Source organism: Phyllostomus discolor, chromosome 7 (assembly GCF_004126475.2).
Source record: "Phyllostomus discolor isolate MPI-MPIP mPhyDis1 chromosome 7, mPhyDis1.pri.v3, whole genome shotgun sequence".
NCBI classification, from domain to species: domain Eukaryota; kingdom Metazoa; phylum Chordata; class Mammalia; order Chiroptera; family Phyllostomidae; genus Phyllostomus; species Phyllostomus discolor.
This window is the reverse complement of record NC_040909.2, coordinates 26,184,832-26,210,326: the sequence shown is the minus strand read 5'-3', so window position 1 is coordinate 26,210,326 and position 25,495 is coordinate 26,184,832. Positions and strand designations below refer to the sequence as shown.

At 34.5% G+C, this 25,495-nt stretch overlaps 1 protein-coding gene across 1 annotated transcript in view; it reads right to left on the bottom strand.

The window, feature by feature from the left end:
* The window catches only part of TBC1D5 (TBC1 domain family member 5), a 482,939-nt gene that overhangs the window by 286,324 nt on the left and 171,120 nt on the right, over positions 1 to 25,495 (bottom strand). The window contains exon 4 of the mRNA XM_028518682.2: positions 11,333 to 11,464. Within this exon, the coding sequence (XP_028374483.1) occupies positions 11,333 to 11,429 (97 nt within the window). The 5' untranslated portion in view covers positions 11,430 to 11,464. The remainder of the gene's footprint in view (positions 1 to 11,332; positions 11,465 to 25,495) is intronic.

The window sequence follows — 25,495 nt, the reverse complement described above, 5'->3', positions numbered from 1 at the left end:
GGAAGATGCTTCTGAAATATCATAAACCTGACATGCAGTTGAATCAATCAGACCTGATATAGATTAAACATTTTAAAGGTATATATGCTATTTCAAAAGTTTTAGGCAATTTCCTACTCTCAAGACATAAAAAGAGCTAAGAATGAAGACCACATATAGGCAAGATTTGAAAGAAAACAATTTACTTCTTACATTTGGACTTCTTTAATGAAACAAACTAATGTCTTTTAAAAATATATTACATTTTGGAGGAAGATGGTGGCCAAGTAGGTGGAAGCTGAGTCCACTTGCTCTTGCTCCCAACTCGAATATTACCTTCCAACAAATAAACTGAACATTTAATGGAATCTTAGCTGATACGAAGTTCAGAAGCCAAGGAGTAACATGATGCTTACAACAGGCGGCAAGCAGATTGATTATACATGCTGTAGGGGAAACCCTGTGCGTGGCACCTGTAGCTGCAGAGAGACTGGTCAGAAATGACAGCTTTGTGGCTCCCTCTCCTTCCTGTGCAGAGAACCCCCAGACTTGGGCTGGGAGTTACTTGGATACACAAAGTTGGGAAGATCCAGGCTACACACACACACACACACCCCCCCCCCGAGCAGCACACCCATAGTTGCAATGGCAAACGCCAACTGAGAGACCTCCAGAGAGAGAGCAGTCTGGTACTGGTATAAGAGCAGACACACAGATCAATGGAACAAAATAGAGAACCCCAAGATAGAGCCAAGTCTCTGTGGTCAATTAATGTTTGACAAATGGGGCATGAACATACAGCAAAGTAAAGATGGCCTCTTCAACAAATGGTGTTGGGAGAATTGGATTGGTACATGCAAAAAAATGAAATTAGACCATTAAGTTACACCATACACTAGAATAAACTCAAAATGGATAAATGACTTAAATATAAACTGTGACCCCATAAAAGTCCTAAACAAAAACATAGGAAGGAAAATTTCAGATTTCCCACATAGCAATATTTCTGCTGATATATCCTCTAGGCCAAGGGAAATAAAGGAAAGAATACACAAACGAGACTACATCAAACTAAACTGCTTCTGTACAGCTAAAGAAACTATCACCAAAATGAAAAGGAAACCAACCACAGGGGGGAACATACTTGCCAATGATACCTTGAACAAGGGTCTGATCTCCAAAATATATAAAGAACTCATCTGACTCCATACCAGGAAGACAAAAAATCCAGTTAAAAAATGGGCCAAGGACCTGAATAGGCACTTCTCCAAGGAAGACATACAGATGGCCCACAGATGCATGAAAAGATGCTCAACATCACTAGCCAACAGAAACATGCAAATTAAAACCCCAATGAGATACCACCTCACATTGGTCAGAATGGCCATCATTAATAAATCGACAAACTAAGTGATGGCAAGGTTATGGAGAAAAGAGAACCCTAGTACACGGTTGGTGGAAATGCAGACTGGTCTAGCACTGTGGAAAACAGTAGGGAATTACCTAAAAAAATTAAAAATGGAACTGCTTTTTTGACCCAGCAATTCCACTGCTGGGAATATACCCTAAGAACCCTGAAACAACAATTCAAAAGAACCTGTGCACCCCAATGTTTATAGCAGTGTTATTTACAATAGCCAAGTGCTGGAAACAGCTTAAGTGTCCACCACACTTAAGTGTAAATGAGTGGATTAAATCACTGTGGTACATTTACTCAATGGGATATTACACAGCAGAAAGAAAGAAGGAACTCCTACCTTTTGCAACACCTTAGATGGAACTGGAGAGCATTATGCTAAGTGAAATAAGCCAGGTGGTGAAAGACAAATACTATATGATCTCACCTGGAATCTAATGAACAAAATCAACTAACGAACTAAATAGAATTACAGATATGGAAACATGGAATAGACTGACAGTGACCAAGAGAGAGAGGGAAGGGAGATAATGGTGGAAAGAAGGGGAAGGGCCGAGTCAAAGAACATGTATGAATGAACCACAGACATGGGCAACGGTGTGGGAAATGACTATGGGAGTGCGGTGGGATGGGCAAAAAAGTGCAAGGGGGAAAATTGGAACAACTGCAGTAGAATGACAGTTAAAAAAGATTAAAAAATAAAATAGAATATATTACACTTTAAAAATCAAGTATTTAAAAAATCAGGTTCTGGCTATTCTAAATTTCTCTAAGATAGGCTAAGGAATCTATAGACAAATCATTTTAAAATTCAAAACAGAATTGAGCCTGGGCTGTTGTGGCTCAGCTGGCTGGAGCAATGTCTCATAACTGAAAGGTTGTGGGTTCAATTCTTGGTCAGGATGCATATGGGAGACAACCAATCAATGTTTCTTTATCACAATAATATTTCTTTCTCTCCCTTCCTCTTCGCCTTCCTCTCTCTCTAAAAGCAACAACAAAATAAATGTCCTTGACGGAGGATAAAATAAATAAATAAAACTCAAGATAGGATCGAGAGACCAGATATAATAAAAATCGAATCAGGGCCAATTGAGAAATGCTTATTATAGTATAGGTAATAATTACCTAAGTAGTAGTTTACCCATGCTAAACTCAAAATGCTATTTAAAGAAAGTACCTAAACTAATTTTTTAGTATTACTAAGTAAATTGTTCTTTTAGTAAATTACCCAACTCTGACTCCTCTGATCTACGAACAACCTGGTAGAATGAACTCAGAGTTTGGGATACACGATGAAAAACAGTTGGGAAATTGTTGCATGAACATACCACAGTATTGAAAAACTTAATACACTCCTATGAAACTCCTTTTTAGAAAGGAGAGATGTGGTAAGTATTTCAAAGTCTGTGGGTTATCTAAGCTTCTCTCATTTTATATTTATTACCTAATTATTACTATGCCTGCTTTTTTTTTACTTGCAACTTTACAAATTTTTGTCAGTGACCAAAGGGGAAAAAGAAAAGGGCTGAAAGCAATATAAACTTAAGTCAATCAATCAAATTAGGCAAAGAAATTATCAAACTAATTTTCAAAGTTAGAGTATTGAATTATCTAGATTGCATTTATCTCCCTTCCACATAAAATCTCCACTTGATTACATGATAGTAAATCTTGCTCTCATGTTTACAGAGAACAGCAGAGCTTATTAATTACTACTTCGTTGACAATTCATCTCCTTCCGCTTAATCTGCACATATAGAAACAGAAATGTAACCATTTCTTCCCCCTGGGGTCTCCTGATCTCAACAGAGGTTAGAGGAAGAGTTTTTGCATTGGCTATTAAAGTGAATTCTTAGTTAAGAACTATTCATGTTTCCAATACTATTTACAAAATGATAAGTAGGACATGTATTGGTAAATACGAAGAAAAGTATTTGTTTTATTTATGTTCTTATAGGCTTAGCTTTCTGGCTTTGTACTTCCTGTTCTATCACTTTATATCTAGCAGCTTTTCCACAAAATTATTCAGTCCATTAAAAGTTTTCTTTCTGTTACAAGGAGTAAAGAATGCATTATTACATTTTTCTATATGAAGTAAGCTATTAAATAATAGCTTGTACACTCATTAAGCAAATGTAATTGTGAGAACACACTGACATTGTTAAAGTAAATTACTCAATTTGTTAATAGTTTCATTTCAAGTGACCTTAATTGTATTAATTGTGATACTAGCAAATTAAATTGAAGAGCATTAAATACATTGTTCTAATATGTCCTAGAGGAGCAAATTTTCCATTACATCAGCAAAGGGAAAATAATGATTATATGACCCCCATCGAAAGTCTCACACAGATGCATGCACAATGGGTCAAACAGAAAAGGTCTCCCCAGACTGCAGTACTAGTTCTATTTTAATATTGGTAGCATGGCATAAAACAGACCACACAGAAGTAACTGAACTTTTGATAAATGGACAAGTTTAGGGTATTCTTTTATATCAGATTAAATAGAAATTATTTCACCAGTATGAAGAGTTAAAATGTTGACAAGGAGGAAACAAAGATTGGTATAGAGAAATGCAACATGAAAGTAAATTTTAAAATATTACAACTCAGTGTAAATCAGTGATTATTTATTAGGTGTCTAGTATCAATGATATATAAGGACATATATTAAAAAATAGTTATGGCCCTCATTGTTGAGAAGAACGTATAAATTCAACAGAGATTAACAATATAGACTGTTAACTCTCTCTCTTTAGGATAAAATCTATACTCTTCAGCCTGATTTACAAAATGCTCATAATCTGGCCCCCGCCCAGGCCCATACTGTGCCATTTCCCTGTTACCCATAGTGCCTCAGCCACAATGACTTCCTTCAGTTCCTCAAATATGACAAGCCAATTCCTATCCTAGTATTTTCCTTGTATGAACTCTTTCCTTTTTGTGGACTGATGTTTCTTTCCATCTCTCTGTCTCTGTCTGCCAGTCTGTCTTTCTCCCTCTCACCATCTTTGTATGCTTGGGCCCCTCTCCTTCGGATCTAGCCAATATCTCATCTTCTCAGACAGCTCTTCCACGAAAATCTAAATTTTCACCCAGTCACTCGTCATAACATTACCTTAATTCTTTGCCTAGTATTTATTAGTATCTCGTATTTTTTCGTACTTGTGTACTTTTTCATTTTTTTACTATCTCATCCTAAACTACGAATTCCATTGAAAGAAAGCACTTAATCTACTTGTTTAACAGTATAACTCCAGATACTAGATGATCAACATATTTTTTGATTGAATGAATGAACATCAGGTCTATAGCCTGCAGGCTTTATTGTACATAATAAAACATATATGGCTCTACGATCTCTATTCATTTATTGAGTATCACTAAAATTTCTTAACCATCAGGCCAAGATGTCTGACTGAAATGTTTAGGTTCAATAAAACCGATCTATTCACAAGACTGATTAAAGATTCAAAATGACATCAGTGGAGTAAGCTTGGTCAAAATTATAGTCTATTAAAATTGTCACTACACAAAAATGCTAGGAAGCCTAGTGCATTAAGTTTCTCCACATTTGGAAGAAGCAGAAAGAAGGAGAGAATGTAAAATAAGAGAAGAAGTATTATTTAACTACATATATTCCCATAATATCAATTGATTATTTGGCCCAAACAAACATGGCCTTATACATGACTTGAGTAAGTAAAAGTAAATTCTCACTGTTATTGATAAATCAAGGCTAGTTGGGTGGTTTTTCTGACTAAAACTAAATAGATCTGAAGTCCAGGAAAGACAATTACTATAATTTATAGGAATACAATAATTACCAAATGGCAGAATATCGGATCACTTCCAAAGTCTTAAGTAAATTGTATTTTTAATACTGGAGATGTAATAGAAGAAAATGACCATTTAAAGTAAGTAACTTGAGATACTACAATTTTTATGATTTACTAGTTTCTTAATTTCTTCTATTTAAAACATTCAGATTTTCCTAAAATGTACAAATAAAAACAGCTTGAAGCTAACACAATGTTTCTTCCTCTGTATGTCCTGTATTGCTCATATGGGATTCCTTCTCAGAAAATTCAAGGAACAGTACAAACTCCAGAGTGAAGTACAAGTATTATATGAAAAAATGATTTCTTATTTCAAAACATCCATTAGATACAAGTAAGCCCTCCTCACAGCAAAAGCACAGTGATGGCAAACTAATTTAACTTATTTTCAATTCTTATAGAATACAAGTTAAGAATGAAAAATTTTGATCTCTGATTAATCTTGAGTTCAGATTAATGATATATCATTAGGGCAAAATGCATTCTAAAAGCTTTACCCAAATTTCACTTCAATGTTTATCACTGATCTTTAACCACTATCTTTTTATGGTAATTCTGAGTCAGATTTTGAATTCAATCCCATCCACTCGAGTGAGTTAGTATTTTGAAAATGGCATAATCACTAATATAATAGGTCATTAGTACTCTTCCAAACACCAGTCTCCTTTGACACTCTTGAACCCATGCAATCCTTGAAGCGCTGACCACTTTGGACCTTCTGGAAGCTCTCATCTCTACAGCTTCTATAATTCTGGCACCCATCCATCTTTCCCCTATTTTCACTATTCCTCCAACATTTTAAAAATACTGCTCCTTCTATCCAATTTCTAATTGTGGAGAATTCCTACAAATCAATCCTCAGCTCTCTCCTTTCTCTTTCTTTAGATTTCTGGAGAATGACTCGGACCTCAAACTGATGGCCTTTCAAACCGAAGTCTCTCATTTCCAATTTTCTTTTGAACAGTTTAATTTAGAGGAACTGGCATGGCATGTCGACTGCTCTTTGATTTTACTTATTGTCGTACCACTTAAAATCTGTTTTTAAGGAGACATTTTATCTTTTTAAAAAATCTTTATTACCATTGTTTAAGATCTTCCAAGTCACTCATTTATTTAACAATCTTTATCTTCAACAAAGTTACTGTTTCCCTTGATTATTTTATAGCCTTACTTACAGCTTTTGATCTATCTAAATTGCCTCTTTTCCTTGATATCTAGAAAGAATTTTTGATTAAAAAGTACTTCTTGCAAAACTATGGAGACAGTAAAATATCAGTGGTTGCCAGGGGTTGAGGGACAGGGAGGGGGATGAGAGGAAAAATTGGCAAACCACAGAGAATTTTGTGAAAATACTCTCTGTAGGATACTTATAATAATGAATACATCCTAATACATATGTCCAAACCATAGAATGTACAATACCAATGGTGAATCCTAACGCAAACTATGGACTTTTGGGTGATTCCAATGTGTCAATGTAGGTTCATGAGTTCTAACAAAAGGACCACTCTGGTGGGGGATGGGGATAAGGGGGGAGGCTGTGCATGTGTGGGAGTGGAGGGTATACGGGAAATCTGTACTCTCCTTTTAATCTGACTGTGAATCTGTCTGCTCCCCAAAAACAAAGTATTTAAAATAAAAAAGACTTTAAACATAAACCTATTCCAAATCAACGTAAACTCAAACTCTACTAGCGAAGTTATTGAGCTGGTTTATTGGCTACCACTAGACAATGTTCCACTGAATGAATGTACTTACCAAACACATACACACGAGTGCGCTGTTCCCGCATCCCCTTTATGACCCCTACCACCATACTACTCTATACCTCATCTCCCCTGACTGCATCCCTTCCAAAATTTTCTACTCTGCCCTCTTAGAACACCACTGCATAACAGCAAATTTCCTTATATTTTCAAACCATCAATGAATTCTTTCACCATCAAACTTCCTCCCTTATTAAAGTACCTGTTATACCCTCCTGAAAAAAACCCCTGCCTGCTTCACATGTGGCTAAATCCTAGATGCTGAATGCTACTGGACATAATCATTCAAGTTTACAAGCTGGTATCACCTATAAATTAGGACATCTATGCTAAACTTGGCTCCCAAGGCTGTGTTCTTCCTCAACTCAGTCTAACCTTTGTCAATCTCCACAAATCTCCAAATGCTCCATCTTATCATTCACTTTCAGCAAATTACCTCACCCTAATTTATAAAAAGAAGAAGTTAAAATATCGGTGATATTTCATTGAACTCTCTGTCACTGAACTAATAAATTTACTGTACCTAAACATCTTCTCTTTCCCTTCCCTCCTATTACTACAATAAAAATAAGGACCCTCTGTCTGTCCACAAATCACTCCATCTTGGCTCTCAACTGTATCTCCTCCAACTTTCCAGAACCCCAGGACTCCTCTTCCACTGATTTTAACTTTTCAAGTACAACCATAACTCTTTCCTCTAGTGCTCACTCCACCAGTGTAGTATAAAGCACACAATTAGTTTAGTTGAAATACAAAGTAACATATTCAAGACTATGGATTCGTGGGAGATTACAAAAAGCACAATGCCATAGTAACAATGACTGTCCAGTGGAAGTGTCTATTTTCTTAAACCTTTAGCAAGACAGCCATAAATGTCATGGTCAAAAGCTTGAATTTCATTGTTAGTCAATAAAAACCAGTAAAGAGCTGTAAGTCAGCAAAGGGACATTTTTTTCCTCCCTAAGATGATTCCAGCCAATTAGACCAAGGGAAGGGTTTAAGGTGAGTAAAATGATTCAGACAGCATCCTTTACTTTGGCCATCTTCAGGTATCTGCAGCAGAACAAGTATGTCTTTTATTCAAATCTAAATCCACTTCTACTACATGGAAAACAGTACTAAAGATCATAACAGGAGACCATACTTTTATTATATAAACTCCAATGAACTATTCTAACTATTGCCAATTCATGCATCAATAAAGTCAAGCACTGTCTTCCAGTTCTAAAACTCTATGATATTATAACAGAAAAAAAAGAAACTGAGACAAAAGCAAGATTACTAGAGGCAAAAATGGAATAGACAGGAGATTCAGAACATCTTAGATTTTTTAAAGTAGGTTACTAAATATTTTATACATGATGACAGAAAGAAAGCTTTGAAACAGATATTATATAAAAAGGCATTACATTAAGTAGTAATTATCTAAATACTATAAAAGCTGTAAGTAAGAAGGCATATAAAACTGAAGCTAAAAACACCAGCAATATGTGACAAAACGCTATTCTTAAAAGAGAATAATATTCTCAATAGAGGAAAATGTTCTCTCATCATGAGCAACATTCCAATCTCTTATAAGCTTGTGAAAACAACTAGTCATGTCAGGAATGTTGTTTTATTAATAGGTTAACTGTCCCTAACTCCTAATGCCATTATTTTCAGTTTAAAATAAAATGATTACTTTTTTCACTTAATTGATCACTAAGTTACATACTAAGAATGAAGAATCATTAATAGTTGAACATTTTTCTTTTTTTATGGTTTCAATTGAATTACAGGTAATTTTCCAATTATTAATTACTACCCTTTGTTCAAAGATCTTGGAATTTAATTTATGTATATAATCAAATTCAATATGTCACAGAGAAAATGTCATACTTGCTATGCTGTTCTCTATTTGAAAAAGCGATTCAAGCAGTCAAAAGTTTAATTAAAATAGAATATATGCCCTAAGATTTTACATGTATATATCTACACAGTTCTTTTTCTGACCTCACCTACTTTTATCAACCACCCATGAGAACAAACCAATGATATCTAGTTTTCTATCATTCCTACGTATGTGGCTATTTTTGCTAATGCTTTCCAGAATACTCAAAATCATTTAATTTAGTAATGTACTGTTTCTTTATGTGCATGCTTATATTCAGATTTGAGAAATCAAAATCTTGTTTATTTAAGAAATCTATAACTGGAATTACGAAAAACAAAACAAAACAAAACAAAACATGAATCCTACAAAGGGAAGACACTGACTGAAGTCCAATGTTTCACTACTTAGAAAATGAATCATCCAGTAGCCACAAATTCCCTTGTGGGGAAAATGTGCAAAAGCCTTCAAATACAGGAAGAGCCCCATGAAAGACATATATTAAAATAAACAAACATACTAGAAAGGTGATGATTTTTCAAGTAAGTATGACAATCCCATTAAAATGCAACACACGTTTTTCTGCAAAAGGGAAATCTAAAAGATGAAATAGATGCTTTATATAAAATATTTACATATACAATGTGCAAAACCACTACGGTTAGTAACCTTTATGGCTTTGACGAACTAGATATTTACATATCTTTCTTTCTGCATGTGCGTGTGCGTATGTGTGTTTTGTATATATTTTTAACAGTTGACAGCTGTTTTAGAGCATACAGAGATGCCAAGCTGAATGAGGGTCTTGATTACTTCAAGATTAGCTATCTAAAGTTTCTATTCATTTTAAGTGTTGTTAGTTGGAAGAGTCATTAGTCACTTCCTTGTCTCATAGAACATCAGCATACATTTACATTGTTAATGAACATTTGGGGTAAATGAATTAATGGCACTTTTAAACATCAATTCAGTCCTAATAACTTTGTATGTCATAGAAATGTTAGGCAAGGATATAAACGAAAAACCTTTTCAGTAAAGGTAACTACTCCTTCCTGCAACAATAAAGGACAAAATTAATTTAAAATATTTTTAACCAGTTTTTTTTAAACCCTCAATATCTAATGAACTAGACCAGAGGAAAACATGCAGTTAAAAAAAAAACCCTCTATGCTCTAAGATAAGCATTTTAGCCAGAAAATTTTGGTGAAACTATTTTATATATGTACAACACAGACATATTCACTTTTATAATGTCCCCTTATATAAGGATTTGCAAAATAATTGGACTTAATTATTAATGATTCTTACAGATATTGCATTTAAGAAAAAACATTACTAGGGAAGATAGTATTGTTACCACTGAATTTTTTAAAATGCTGAAACTGAAAAAAAAATGCTGAAATTGAAGTGAGATACCAATAATTTTTATTTTATTTTTCATATTTCAAAACCTTAAAAAGCAGTCTTTTGAGACCTTTTAAATAAAAGCAAATATTAAAATAAAATCAGAAAAATAAGTTGTATGGCAAATTATACTATTTTCAGTGACACACTCCAAAAAGTCAAGAGCTTGTACACTAAAGAAATGGTCATTTTAAGAAATCAATTATTTAAAAAATTCCCAAAACATGAGTTAATGGCAGACCTTTACATCAATATAGAAACAAAAATTGTATTTGAAGTATCCAAAACATATATAAATTGCTTTGACTAATTATGACTTTTAAAATAGATCAGGATTACAAAATCCTGATCTGATAAGTGCATTTCATGAGTGAAAAACAAGGAGATTCATGAGTCAATGAATTGACTTTATCAAACATTTAATAAATTCATTAAAAATAAGGATAAGGCTTCAAGAATTCTAACAAACTCATTTCCTTCTAAGATGACATTATTATTACTAATACTGAGAGAAAAATAGAGTTCTGATACAAACACATTTCGTAAATTTTTATGGGATAGGCCCTTAGTACAGTTTACCTTTTAACAATCTATCTTTTAAAAATTTCAAAGCATAGATCTTTTAAAGTACAACATAAATTTCAATTATGTTTTTTTAAAAGGAGAATCAGGCCAGTCTTTTAATCCAGAATAATCTCAATTTGCTGGAGGAAAAAGAAATCCCTGTAAAATCAACACCAAAAAGCTTAAACTCCTTTAAAAGGAGTTTGACAAAAGTCATTTCACATTTCAACATCCTTATGCTGAAGTAATTAAGTATGGTTTTTTAAAAACAAATGACAGCACATTAAACATCTGACTAATGCTTTTGTTTATAAACAAAAGTTGATGTTTTGTGGTATTCATTCCTCAGAGTGCTCTATCCAGGGAAATGTTCTTTAACGTTGCCCTGCTTAGCTTCATTTACAGAATTACACACTTAAGGCAGGCAGAACTAACGGAACTGCTAGGGTTCCCAGTAACCACAGAATGTGTCTGCATGCAAAACTCACCTCCTATCTTGTTCGAGTAGCTGGACAAGGGGTCAATACCCACTTCTTGCTCTTCTGGCTGCAGAGGATGTCTAGTTTCAGATAAGGAGTGATACATTGTGAATACTGGACCGTGTCAGCAAAAGTGATTACCTGGGTGATGAAGAATATGGAAAAAAATGATAAATATTCTTTCTTTCTGCCATGACTGGGAATAAATACAAGGCTAAATGATTAAATGAGCATTACAGACATTAACAAATTTTCTACAGGCTCCAGGGACTGGCGCTACACACTGGGAGCATATGCAAAGAATTGAAAAAGTGACATTAAATTTCCGTGTCAACAATTTCTTTCCAAACTGGAACTTCGTTGGTAACCTTTACCTCAATGCTCAATCACATTGTCAGTAAACTGAGCAAAAAGTTGAATCTTAAGTTAAATTATTATTGCATTGGCAATATTTTTTTGTTTCACTGCCAAAATAATAAATATTTATACAACTAGAAACTTTCAAAATGTAGAAAATATAGCAAACTGAAATCATTCATAATTGTAGTAGCTAAAAGTACTACGGTTAACATTCCAGTTTGTTTTATATATCCTTTCTGCCTTTCTCCTGGGCATTAAAATATATATATATTTACATAAAATATATAACATATATTTATATATATAAACTGGAAAGTATATACATATATATTCTTTTAATTTGCTCCATCATGCTAAATACAATGATTATATAAATTATTGTGTTTTCCTTGTCATAAAAATCTATTATCACTACTTATGCATCCCTAGTATTCCATTATATAGCTATAACAATTTATGTAACCAATTCCTTATTAGTAAACAATTAGAATATTTTCAATTATTCAACATTATAAACAGCTTCATTAGTTTAGTAATATCTGTGCTACATCTGTCATTATCTTAGGATAAATTCTTGTAAGTGTAATTGTTGGACCCAAACATATATATTTTTCCATTTTTTTATTGTTGTTCAATTATAGTTGTCCACATTTTCCCCCCATTACTCTCCCCTGCCCTACCCACCCCCAGCTCCCACATTCAATCCTCTCACCCCTACCCCTGTTGTCTTTGTCCGTGGGTCCTTATGATATGCTTTTGGCAAATTTTGCTCTAGAAATACTTGTACACAATTCATTTCTCATGGACCTTCATATCAATGGGAATGGGTAATTCCTTTGGGGAGGGTGTGGGCCAGAGCGACAGTTAAATTTTAATAATGCATTTGCTTGGTAACTAGTGAGGTTACTGATGACTTCACATGTTTCCTCTGACATTTGTGTACTGTCCTGTGTGGATAGAGTTTATTATTACGATTGGCTTCATGATTTTAAGCACGCTTTTAAATATTAACTACATTAAACATTTTTCATAGGACACATTTTTTTTTCAGACTGTGTTTGTCTTCAAAGTATGTGGCATTTTTGTAACCTAAGTAATTTTTCATTTTCATGCGCTCAAATACATCTATGCCTCCATTGTGGTTTCTGTCTCTGGTAATATGTTTACAAAGGCAAAATTACAGAAATAAGCACCTATTTTTTCTTTTATAGTTTTGAAGATTTTCCTCCTTAATTCTTATTCCTATAAATAATTCCAATTTACACAAAGATTTTTTAATTAAATTATTTTTGAACTTCCTAGCTACGCTGACAGAAGCAGAGGGTTAGGCAAAACCAACACTAAGGAAAACTGTAAATCCTAAATGCATAAAACTAAATGGTTGTCAGTATTTGTGTGCAAATCAATCAACACATACTAAATGCTTATAATTGTTAAAGAAGAAACAGTGCAGCCATTGTTTCATTAGCACAAAATGAAGTCGCTTGTGCTAAATCCCACATCAGCAAACCAAGATTTAATACCTCACTTAACTGCAGTTCCAGCTTCTCCCAGGAATGTAACCATTAACCAGTCAACCTGGAATTACCTGGTCAGCACCAGTGAGGTAATCCCCAATAAGTAATCCCCTTCAGTTCCCCATGGGTAAATTAATGAAATCTGAAACAATCTACCTTTTCCCCATTCTGCCTGTAGAATGCTTCTACTTTTGTACAACTTGGAGCTCCTCTCTACTGATAGATGGGATGCTGCCTGACTCATGGATCATTGAGTAACACTGATCCTCAAATTTACTAAATTGAATTTTTTATACTTAATACTATACACAAGGAATTCTGGGGAACATAATCTAGAAGAGAATAACAAAATGTAGACGACCAGTTATATCACAAAATAGAACCAGAGAAACTCTGCTGAAGCCCTCTCTACTAGGGAGAAGTAAGGATCACCAACTCGGATGCTTAACGGGGCATGAATATACATGCTGACAAAAACTCATCATGCATCCTCTTAGCAATGCTATGACATATCTTCATCATTTTCATCTAACCAAAAACTGAGGTATAGAGAGATTAAGTAATTTGTCTACAGTCACATAACTAGGAGGTGTTGAAGCCTGAATATGAACCCACCCTATTTTACTACAGAGCTCACATTTTTGGGCTCCTACACTACATTTGACTCCATTAGTAACACAAGTAGACAAGCTATGAAACAGCAGGGTACAAAGGACAGGATCTGTGAATAACCGGAACATCCTTTATTCTGCTTCAACTTTTCCAAGACAAACTAGAAATCAGAATTTCCTGTGAAATCTCTTTCCTTATGAGTGTTGGCAAATCATTTGAATTTTAAGAAAAAAGAATTTATGAAACAAAACACATTTCAAAATTGTATCTGGCCCATGGACAACTATTTAATGTAAGATTCATATCCTCTATATATTTTATTATACTCTTAAAAAATACAAGAGCAAACATTTGAAAATGCATATTCCAAGTTAAATACCAGATTTTCTTAAAATTTCTTTAATTTCCTATAGCATGTATTCATATCATTACCTTAATTTCTTATTCTTATAGTGTTCTTTCACTGTTACAAACTTCACATACATATCCAACTAAAATATCCAACTAAGGGGACTTCATATATTCTAAGAAAAATAGACAAATGATGAGCAAATTGATAGCAAAATATTTTTGAAAGGATACAAAAAAAACTTTCTAAAGCTAAAATAATCTACAATATAATAATGTTTTTGCACATTCATGTAGGATGCTCAAAGGTACTTTTTTTTTTAGAATCCTTAGAGAAAGTTAGGTTCAAGAAATCATTTAATTTTAGCTTAAATAATAATTCTTTATAAATTGCTAATTCTTCAGTAAATCCAATAACCACAATACAAAATTTACCAAATACACCAAAGTACAATGCAGATATCCACTATATTCTGATTGATTATGCCTACAGATTACAAGGGAACCAATGAAATGCTTTTATACTTAAATAAAGACAACTTGCTGAGTAGTAATAGAGCTAATATGAAGAAACCTGATGAAAAAATGTGGACAATATTCTTTTAATTATGAATTTAAAATAATAATCTAGTTCAAAAGTAACTTACTAAGATGCTGCTTTGCTTTTTTGTTGTTTTAAGTACAAAGAGCTATTTTAGCTTCCTAAAATAAAAAAAGTGTGTTAATTACTGCTATTGTGATTCTTATAAAATCACAATATAATGTTTTTAAATGTGAAGTAATTATCCAATTTGTGTTTTATAGCTATATCAACAAGTGAAAATATTTGACTATGACAAAGCAGAATATTAAAGATTTTTAAACAAATGAGTATAATATTTATTTTAATCACTATTACTAATAAAAATTTTACCTATATTAGACTAAATGAAAATATTTGATAAAAATTTAAAGAATTTGTCTCAAATTTCAATATAATCACTATAAAAGTCAAAATGGCATAAACATTTTGAATTCACAGTAGATGATTATATTTTATATTTACATTACAAACTGAGACTTCTATATCTGATATGCTTTAATCTTCTCTATATAGAATGTAGATTTATAAAGAGAAAAATATATAATATAATGACTAAAATGTAAATACTCAAATCCATACTTTACGGATTTCAGTTTTCTTAGATAACACTAAACTGTCTCTAGAATTTCCCTGAGTAACAAAAAATGATACTCAAAATATTTTTAAAAATAAAGGCAAACTTATTTTTTTTAATTCACAAAGCACAGCAATATACCTTTCAGTACTTGAGGAGTGAAATATCCTTGTCTCTGCTACACTTACTACGAATAACAATTCCTGCTTCACATGAACTCAAAATACAAAACCCCTCAAAACTGATTGTACAGCACAGCCTCACTGCTATCCTGGTTACCAGAACTGGCACATTACGCTGAACTGCTATCTAAAATCCAAAGCTACTCCAGAGGACAGTTGTACTGGTTGCACAAATTTCGTTTTTGTAGTATTAAATCTTAAGATAAAAGTGATCTGTCTGAAAAAGAAATCTTGTGAAACAGTTAATATTTAATGAAAAGTAAGTTTTTAGCACTAAAGCTTAGAAAACAGTTTTAATATACATTAAGTAAAATTGCAAAACTACTGTTTTTTATGTAAACTGAAGCAATACAAGTTTCTAAGTGAAATTTTAATTAGCATTGTACAGACAAACATGTTAGTTGAATAGAATTTTATCTTTTAAAATGGCATCATATAATCAAAGCCTCTAGGAAAAAAAATGTATTCCTTCTGAACCTGAAGTTCTATGTATTTCAGCTTGTATTCATTCTTTCATTGTTTCTAATAAAGAGGCATAGAATTAGCATTCTGAATTGTGTCTTCTAAAGACATCCATATTCACAGCTCATATAAGCATACTTCATTCATTTAAATTCTTGACTGATGGTAAACTTAAAGTCTAACACAAATGACAGAGTAATATTACTTTACATAAAGATATCTCTTATAAGAAAACCATATCAAGGAGTTTAAATAAACCTTTCCAAAGCACGATTATAAAATGGGGAGATGATATAGCATGAATAAGTATCTGTTACAGGAACATGCATTTACTATGATGGGTATATAACCTAAAATATGACATCTTAGCTATAAAACCTAGAAACTTAGATAGAAGCTATATTTTCATAATTAAGAGATGGAGTAACTGAATTACAGAATTGACAAAACTTTATTTAGAAATGCTAGTAGCTAGTAGTAAATTTGATTATGGAAATAATGATGCTTTAAAGTCTTAATTATAAGGGAGAGAAGGAGGGAACACAGGAGGAAGAAAAGGAAAGAAAAGGGAAGAGACAGAAAGGAAAAGAGGGAAGAGAGGGAGGGAAGAGGGAAAACACAAAGAAAGAGAAAGAATTAAGTCCCATTTTAAATTCTGCCAATCTTTAATGCAAGAGGGTTACACTAGACTTTAAATAAGTTAATTAAGTATTAAAATCAATCATCTGAAAGTCTTAATATTTAATATTGGTTAGATTGTATATCAAAGTAGTTTTATTATTTATTTACTCCAAACCTTTCCAGAATACTTCATCTGACAACAGGGGTTCTGTTTCTCACAAGACAAATGCATTTACAATGCCAAATAAATTATATATAAAAGCATTTGTCTTAATACATGTCATTCAATATTAAATATCACCCATTGGTAAAATCCTGAAACCCTAATTCATTTTTACCAACCACACAATTGTGCTACTGAAGTGTTGCCTGTTAAAGAGGTATAGAACTACAATAATGGTCTACATACTAAGCATAATAATTTTAAGAAAATTAAAACAAAATTAATCCTTACAATTTCCAGGCTAACAGAACAAGATGTTTAAGGTAAACAATCTACTATGAAAATACTAGACATATAAACAACATACCTAATCAGAAATATGTAGATTATAACATATGAAAGTTTTATAGGTGAGCTTAAATATTTTATATGACAAAATAAAAATATATTTGGGCTTTCAATATTCAAATGCTATAAAGTCATAGAAAGTGGCACTTGGGACCATATCAACCAAGAGAAAAATAGAGCATTATGAAGCATTAAAGTTGTCAAGAAAAAGTTCTCCACAGTGTGGCCTCAGATGGCTTCAGATTTCTCATGAACAAATGCTCAAGATCATAATTTGGAAAATCTCAGCCTAGTGACCAAACCTTTTGTTAACATGCAGCCACAAAAATACTGTTTCCAAATACACTGTTCCTATTTTACACAGACACCTCCTCTAGCTATTAAACTATCCAGCCAGGTTTTCATAACATCAAGGTAACTATAACAAGCTATTAGGAGATCAGGAAGCATGAGTAATATTTGAAAAGAGAAAACAATAATAACTTGGCCACTTATATTCAACTGTTGATTTTGTTAAGGATAAGAAAAAGAAACAAATGCCTGCTCTTTATATAAGAATCAAATTAGACATTTTGTCAAAAAACTTCCCTTTGGTGCAAACCCTTTTTCAGGAGCATATGACCAAAATGTGAAGAGATCCTTCTAAAAGCCGATATGGATGCGACATTTATTCCTGGTCTATCAGTAAGTGGTTGGGCTAGAAAACCCAAAGATACTTTATTAAAACAGCACTTTTAATTTAATAATAATAACAACAACAGCAAAAACAGCATTTATTAGGAAATTGGCACTGTTTAGGCACTTTTACGCATAAACACACTTACGCCTCACAACAACTGCGTGTGCTAGATTCTATTATCTCCTTTTATAATTAAATCAGAGAAGTAACTTATTCAAGGTCACACAATTATTAGTAGCAAAACCACCTCAAATGATGTAACAATGACTTAATAAATGCCCTAAGAAAAATTAATCCAGGATTTTGAGGATAAAGTTTTTATTGTTATAATGCCATGCAAAGTATTATAGTTCCTCTACCATGCAATCTTTCCCAAAATCTAGGATTATAAATTTAATAAGCCCTTTAAGTTGCAAGGTATATGTGCCTTCCCAAATCACCCTGAGAGTAAATGCATATCTAGTGAGAAAATAACAAGCTAGCTGTGGATGTAAACATAGTTTATAAATGCCTCAACTAAATTATCACTTATGAATAAGCTGCACTGCCCTTTGGAATCACTATCAAAGAGTCAAAATTGGAAATGATTTAATTCCCAAATGCTATAGATTCACATTACACCAATGTCTACAATACCAATGTCTACTTCACGTTCCTCAAGTGACATCACTGAGGAAAGACCAACAGCTAAGAAGCATGCTCTGATGCTGTCCAGTCAAAGCAGCTCTTTGCAGCCCTGACCAGCATGGTTCAGGGCTGAGTGTCATCCCACAAAGCAAAGGGTTGCCAGCTTGATTCCCGGTCAGGGCGCATGCCTGGTTTGCAGGCCCAGCAGGTGCATGTAAGAGGCAACCGATAGATGTTTCTTGCCCTCTCCTGCTCTCTCCCAAAATAAATAAATAAGTAAACACATACATACATACATACATAAATATTAAAAAAAACTTAGTACATAAAACTACTTACACTTCTTTCCCTCCACAATTTCATTCATACCTCTTTTCCTCATGATGAGGCTCTTCCTATCCACATTTCTAAATGCTATACATCATTTGAGCACCCTGCTTTTCTTCTGTGGACCAGTGCCAGAAGTACTTTCACCCTGGTCTCCTACAGCGTCATTTCCCTCACTGGGAAGTACCACCAGAGCCTGCATGACAGTATCAATCAATAAATGCCAGTAGTTAGAGTATGAAGAATTGTTTGCTCTACATTTCTGTCAACAGCATTAGTATAGAGTCTTCTTCTAGACAAAAAGGCATGTAAAATGGGAGACTTCATTAGGGAGTTACTATTTTTTATTCAAGTATTTGCTTCATCTCTGGAGTATGACCACTCCTGGCACCCTGATCCTAGCATTCATCTCTCACCTAAATTCTTGCAGTACCCTCCTAACTGGTCTCCCAGCTTCCACTCTTCCTTGCTATTGCAAACGCTCTAGATTGCCTTTCCATCAAAACCCAAATTTTGTTCAGGCCACATGCTCCCAGAGAGATACCCAGGGGATGAGTCATAACTGGTCTAACCAATCAAAATGGTCCCAGTTTCCTGTGCCAGATTGGTTGGGATAAACCATTCTATGTGAATGGCAGTCACCCAGGAACTTCTAGAGGCTTTTCTCTCAACCAAGATGTATATTCATAATTGCAGTGGATTCCTCAATTCTAGATTCACCTTACCTCTAGCCTTCTGGCTATATGTAATAATAGAATTCTTTACTGTATAACCCAATTGAGATTTTCTGTTATTGCAAGTTGAAATTTCCCTAACATCCTACAATCTATTACCACATAATATCCAATGAAATTTTTTCATTGTAAGTAGTGTCTTAAGATACTTAGCATAAAATGCAAACCCTGTGAAGAGGCCCTATATCCAGGCCCATTTTTAATGCTCTGTTCACCTTGTCACCCTACCCCACTCAGTATGATCCATCCAGATAGGACTTCTTTCTATTCCTTAAACAAAAATACAGCTCATTGCCACTTTAGGATTATAAATACATCCATTTCCTTTCCTGAGAATATTCTGCCAATTAATACCATTCAGATATATACCAAGATGTGTCCAGAAAAAGTCCAGCCATTGTTAATATAACAAGAACAGTTTGTACAGCACCTACGTAACCTGGCAGGCATGGAGAGTGGACTGAAATGTGCATGGGTGAACAATGATGATTTCACTGTACTAGTCAGTGGTGGCAGTAGATGCCATTGAGTGAGCATGGGCACTGTGTGGCCATTGCATTCAAAATGACTGAGGGAGTACAGCGATGAACCTATACCAAATTTTGCATTAAGCTTGAACATTCCTCTGCAGAAACTGTTCAGATGATTCAGAAGGCCGCAACTATGGGCAACTGGTGATTTGTGGCTTCCTCACAATGATGCACCCGCTCATGTATCAAGTTCTCCTGCAGAGTACTTTGGTGAAAGATCAAATCACTCAGGTGACTCAGCCCCACTACAGCCCAGGTTTGGTGCCTGCAAAGTTCTGGCTTTTCCCAAAACGAAAATCATCTTTGAAAGGGAAGAGACTTCAGGCCATCATCTATGAGATTCAGGAAAATACATGGGGCAGCTGATGGTGATTGGGAGAACTGTGTGAGGTCTCAAGGTGCCTACTTTAAAGGGGACTAAGATACCACTGTCATATGTACAAGGTTTCTTGTATCTTCTTCAATAAATGTCGCTATTTTTCAGAGTACATGGCTGGATACTTTCTGGACAGACCATGTAGGCTCAAAATCAGGTCAGCAGAGAAAGCTTTTCCTGGAGCATATCTAACCCAGAGGCAAATCTTAATTCTACCTTTAAACTAAAATCCTGAGTCAAACTATTCTGTACCACAATCACCCTCATTCGAGTCACTGCTATCCCTGGCATGGACTATTTAATTACCTCCACAGGTGTCCCCGTTTCCACCCTGCCACCTACTGGCCATTTACTCATAGCAGCCGGAGTGATTGATCCATTTAAAATTTAACTCAGCTCATGTTGTCACGGCAGCTCAAAACTTTCCCATAGCTTCTTTTCATTGACAACAAAACACAAAATCTTCACAAAACTCTACAGGATCCTGCCCCTGGCTACTGCTTTGACCTTCTCTCCTACAACTCTCCCACTAGCCACTCAAGCCCTCCAGCCCTAAAGGTCTCGTTATAGTTTCTCAAATGTGCCCAGCAAGTTCCTGCCACAGGGGGCCTTTGTACTTTCCTGGTTCCGAAACACTTCCCTCAGGTAGCCACAAGATTCTCTTCTCCACTGTCTTTAAGTGCAGGCTCAAATGTCGCCTTATTTGTGAGGTCACCAGTGATCACAGGGCCACACTCATCAAACACCCTCCCCCACTCCTCATCCCATTACCCAGATTTACTTTTCTTATAACATTTATCACTACCTAACATGTTACCACATATTACATCAACCCCCTATTATCAGTTGTATGAATACAAAAGCTTTATTTTATTCACCACTATTATCTCCCATATCTGGAAGATACCCTTATTGTTTTATATGGCCTTCCTGACAACAACTTGAAATAGTCCAATAAAGTACAATGAGAGGAAAGCTAATTCAATCCAAATTAGATGATTAATTTAAACCAGTTTTTCAAGAATTCCTAGGTACATGTGAGGGAAGTTATATTAGCACACAATGAATGTTAAAGAGATTAGAATTAAAGATATTTGAGAAGACAGAACCCATAAAACAGACTAGACATTAGGTAATTAAGATTTTCTAATAATAATTACTTTAAAGAAGCAAGGACAGGTTCCTCTAGGCAAGAGTCCACACGCTCTTGGGAGAGCCCGAGGCAGCTGAACAAACACGTGGCCTGTGCTGCTGCTCAGTGCACGCTCAGAAACACAGGATGGCAGAAGACAGTGCGAGCTCCCTGTGGACTAACAGGCTGTCAGCCACGCCCATCCAACCACACCCACACATATTTCTTACTTCTGCCATCTTCACTTACCACATCCTAAAAAAGATGGGAAACTATTACATTTAACCTTGCCCTTTGGCTAGACACCCTCCTTTTTCCCACTGAAAGCAGGGAAGAGCAACGGCAGCAAGAAATCTGTGCACCTAGCCTGTGATCTGTGCTCTGAGTCAAGCCCACACACTCACAGGAAAAAAATAACCCATTTCTTGCTCAGGGCTGGGCTACGGACTCTCTCTTAAACATATTAGTACAATGGGTGAGACTGTCATGAACCCTGGCATTTCAACTGTAAATGTTTAGATTTTGAGAAACTTCTGAAAGACAGTAACACATTAATTCTTATACAATGTGCAACCTTTACGAAGTTAACCAGCCATAAATAAATAACAAAAAGACCATCTGCAGGCCAATGATGATAATATATCATAAACCACTGATTCAAATTAATGAACCAAATTAATTAAGTTCATAAAAAGGTAACTGTTACAATTTTCAAGTATACTTACGTAAATTACTCCCCCCCCCCCCCCCGCAAAAGAAATAGTACTTCAATGATAAAAGCAGAGGTTGAAAGTACTTTAGGGTAACATCTGGTTTATATCTGACATCAAGTAGATGATATGTTGTGGCTAGTCTTTTAAATCAATTTTATTAAAAAATACACAAACACAAAGAAGATACGCTATATGACTCTATATTTACCATTTTGAAAGCTGTTTTTACTTTTATTTCAATTATCGATTTTCTCTTCAGAAAAAAAATAAATTCTAAATAAAGGATGGTGTTTTTGTAATTAAAGACAAATTTTATCTATTTGTTAATTTCATATAATACCTATCCCATGACTGACATGAGGATTAAATAAGATCATGTGTGGGAATACATACTAAAAGCAACAGTTAACCAAGATTCATAGTTTACTGACAATAATAATATTTAAAATCCTCCATAAGATAGCAGGTGTATGACTGACCACATCCTTTGATGTTTACAAGGTAAACTGGTAACTACACGATGCTGCAGATTGTAAAAAGAGAGTCAGCTTGGCTAGGAGAGGGGAAGAAGAGCACTCTCAACGGAGGAAACATCATGTGCAAGGGCCCAGAGGACAGATGGTGCATGCACATTCAATTCAAAGTTGCAAGGAGTGAGGTTCAGCTTAGTTGATAATCAGGCTCAGGAACTAGGCAAAGGCTATGTAAGGCATGGCTGCCCTGACTGGTGTGGCTCAATTGACTGAGTCCTGGCCTGAGAATCAAAAGGTCGCTGGTTCGATTCCCAGTCAGGGCACTTGCCTGGGTTGCAGGCCAAGTCCCCAGTTGGGGGCATGTGAGAGGCAACTGACCAATGTTTCTCTCACACATTGATGATTCTCTCTCTCTTTCTCCCTCCCTTCCCTTCTCTCTAAAAATAAATAAATAAACAAATAATCTTTAACATATTTAAAAAAATAAGACATGGCTTATATACCACACCTAAGATTTTGAGCTGTTTCTTAAGGGCAGTGGAAGCCACTGAATCCTTTCAAGTAAAGAGGAGGAGACTTTTGCCGCTTCGCTGTGTTTAATCTTTCTGCAGCTATACCAGCCTCATTACCCAAACACTTCCACACATGTGTCTGCTCAGCCTGGCACACTCACCTTCTCTGCCTAACCAACCAGTAGCTCCCTGTTCTTAAGATTCAGCTCAAAAGTCACTTTCCCTCAGCATTCCTTTCCCTGATTTGGTTCAGATGCCTACTAACCTCATGTGTAACTCCACACTAATGTTAACCATTCTTTAGTACAGTGGCTGCTTTCCCACTAACCTCTACTCTATCTAATGATAGAGCGTATGTTCCACTACAAGGTATTAGCACACAAGAACTTGAAAAAGTCGATTATTTTGCCAATCAATAAAACCCAAAAGACACAAGATAGTGTAATTCGCAAATATGAGGACTGAGTTATACTTCTTCCTACACACAAGCATACACATTGAAATGACTTAAATGCATCTTGGAGTATGTTGTAGGAACAAATATCACCTTAGGTTACCTGTTTGAGCTACAGGAACTGAGCTATCCTCCACACTGTTTAATGAGACCTAAAAAACTCACTTGCAATAATTACATATCAAACACCTACTAGGGGACAAGCACTGATCCTCATATCGAATGCAAATTCAATAAGCAGTGAGCTTAATTCTTCATCCTACTTGGTGAAAATTACCAGTATGATACTTCAGGTTATCACAGCATTGAAATGTGGTATTCACTTTCAACCATAACTTTGGACATTCACATCAGATAACAAACTAGATTACTCAGAATGTTTTCTTTTCCATGAAATCAAAAACCTTTTTGAAATGTCAGCCCTGAACATCGTAAAATTATACAGAATGATGAGGAACTAGACTTATAGTGCATATAAATACGAGAGCAATATTAGGCTGCATTTAATTACCAGTTCAAACAACAACCTGATCTAACCTTTGACAAGTAAAATAAATGTTCTGAATAATTTAACTAAAGCAAACATTTGCTGTTAATGCTAGCTAATTATAGTAAGAGCTGGAAAGAGGAGCAGAAGAGAGATGATGAAGGGAAGAGAAAGGGAGATAAAAGGTTGAGATCTGCAACTATTCATTGAAACATGATTTTTTTCAATGAATTTAATTCACGTAAAAGGGCAAACTCAGTACAGCAAAGTTGCTTCATACATACCCACATAAAGAAACATTACAGGTAATTATAGAGCTCATTCTTTCAGTCAACAAAAATCATCAGATTATCATGGGAACAGGAAAACTATGTATACATGAACCAGGACACAATCGCCCCCTTCACTGAAGGAGCTCAAAGTCTAGTGAGAGAAAGGCCCAGAAAATGAGTTGCCAGACTTAGAATTAATAATTAAATGAAATAATTAATTGAAATAGAATAAAATAAAGTTGAAATACAATAAAATAAAAATAGTGATGTCCAGTTATTGAATTTCAGAAAAAGAACAAAAGAAATATTTGGAAACTACTTATACTAAGAAGTATTCACATGTATCTGAAGAGCATCATTACTCATAGAGTAAGGAGAAACTCCAATTCCCCAACTTGATGACATATAAACATATATAGAGATTTTATATAACAGAAAATAAAAATAATTTAAATTATTAAAACTTACTATAAAACAATGAATTTGAGTTTCATTGAAAAGTGATATGACTTAAAGGTTTCTTTCAGAATCTTTGATATTTATGTTGATTGTAAGGGTTCTATCTCTACTCAGAAGAGACTTCTGTCTGCATGTTTTCTAATACCGAAACCACTTAGATGTCCATGTAGGAAAACTGAAATACATATACACATATGTATATGTATAACAGATGCATGATTGAGTACATCCTTTGATGTTTACATGTATCAGCTCTGAGAATAGCTTTGTATTTATGTATACATATATACACATATGTATACATGTGTATGTGGGTGTGTATGGCTTAAAAATGTAAACATTATTGGACCTGAAAATGAGAGCAAAGCTGTTTAGATTTCATTTTTATGAGAGGGAACGTTTACAGCATTGACAAAATGAAAGATGGATAAAAAGGGCTAATTAAAAAAGAAAAGACAATACCCAGTGCTTACATAATATCTTGATGTCACAAAACACAAAGGTTCTATGGATACTACTGAAGAATTTTACAAGTCATCAATGCATTCTAAAAAATAATTCCATGACCTCCATGTAGAACAAAGGAAGGTCTGAAAAGGTTGTGAAAGAGTGCAATTAACAAAACAA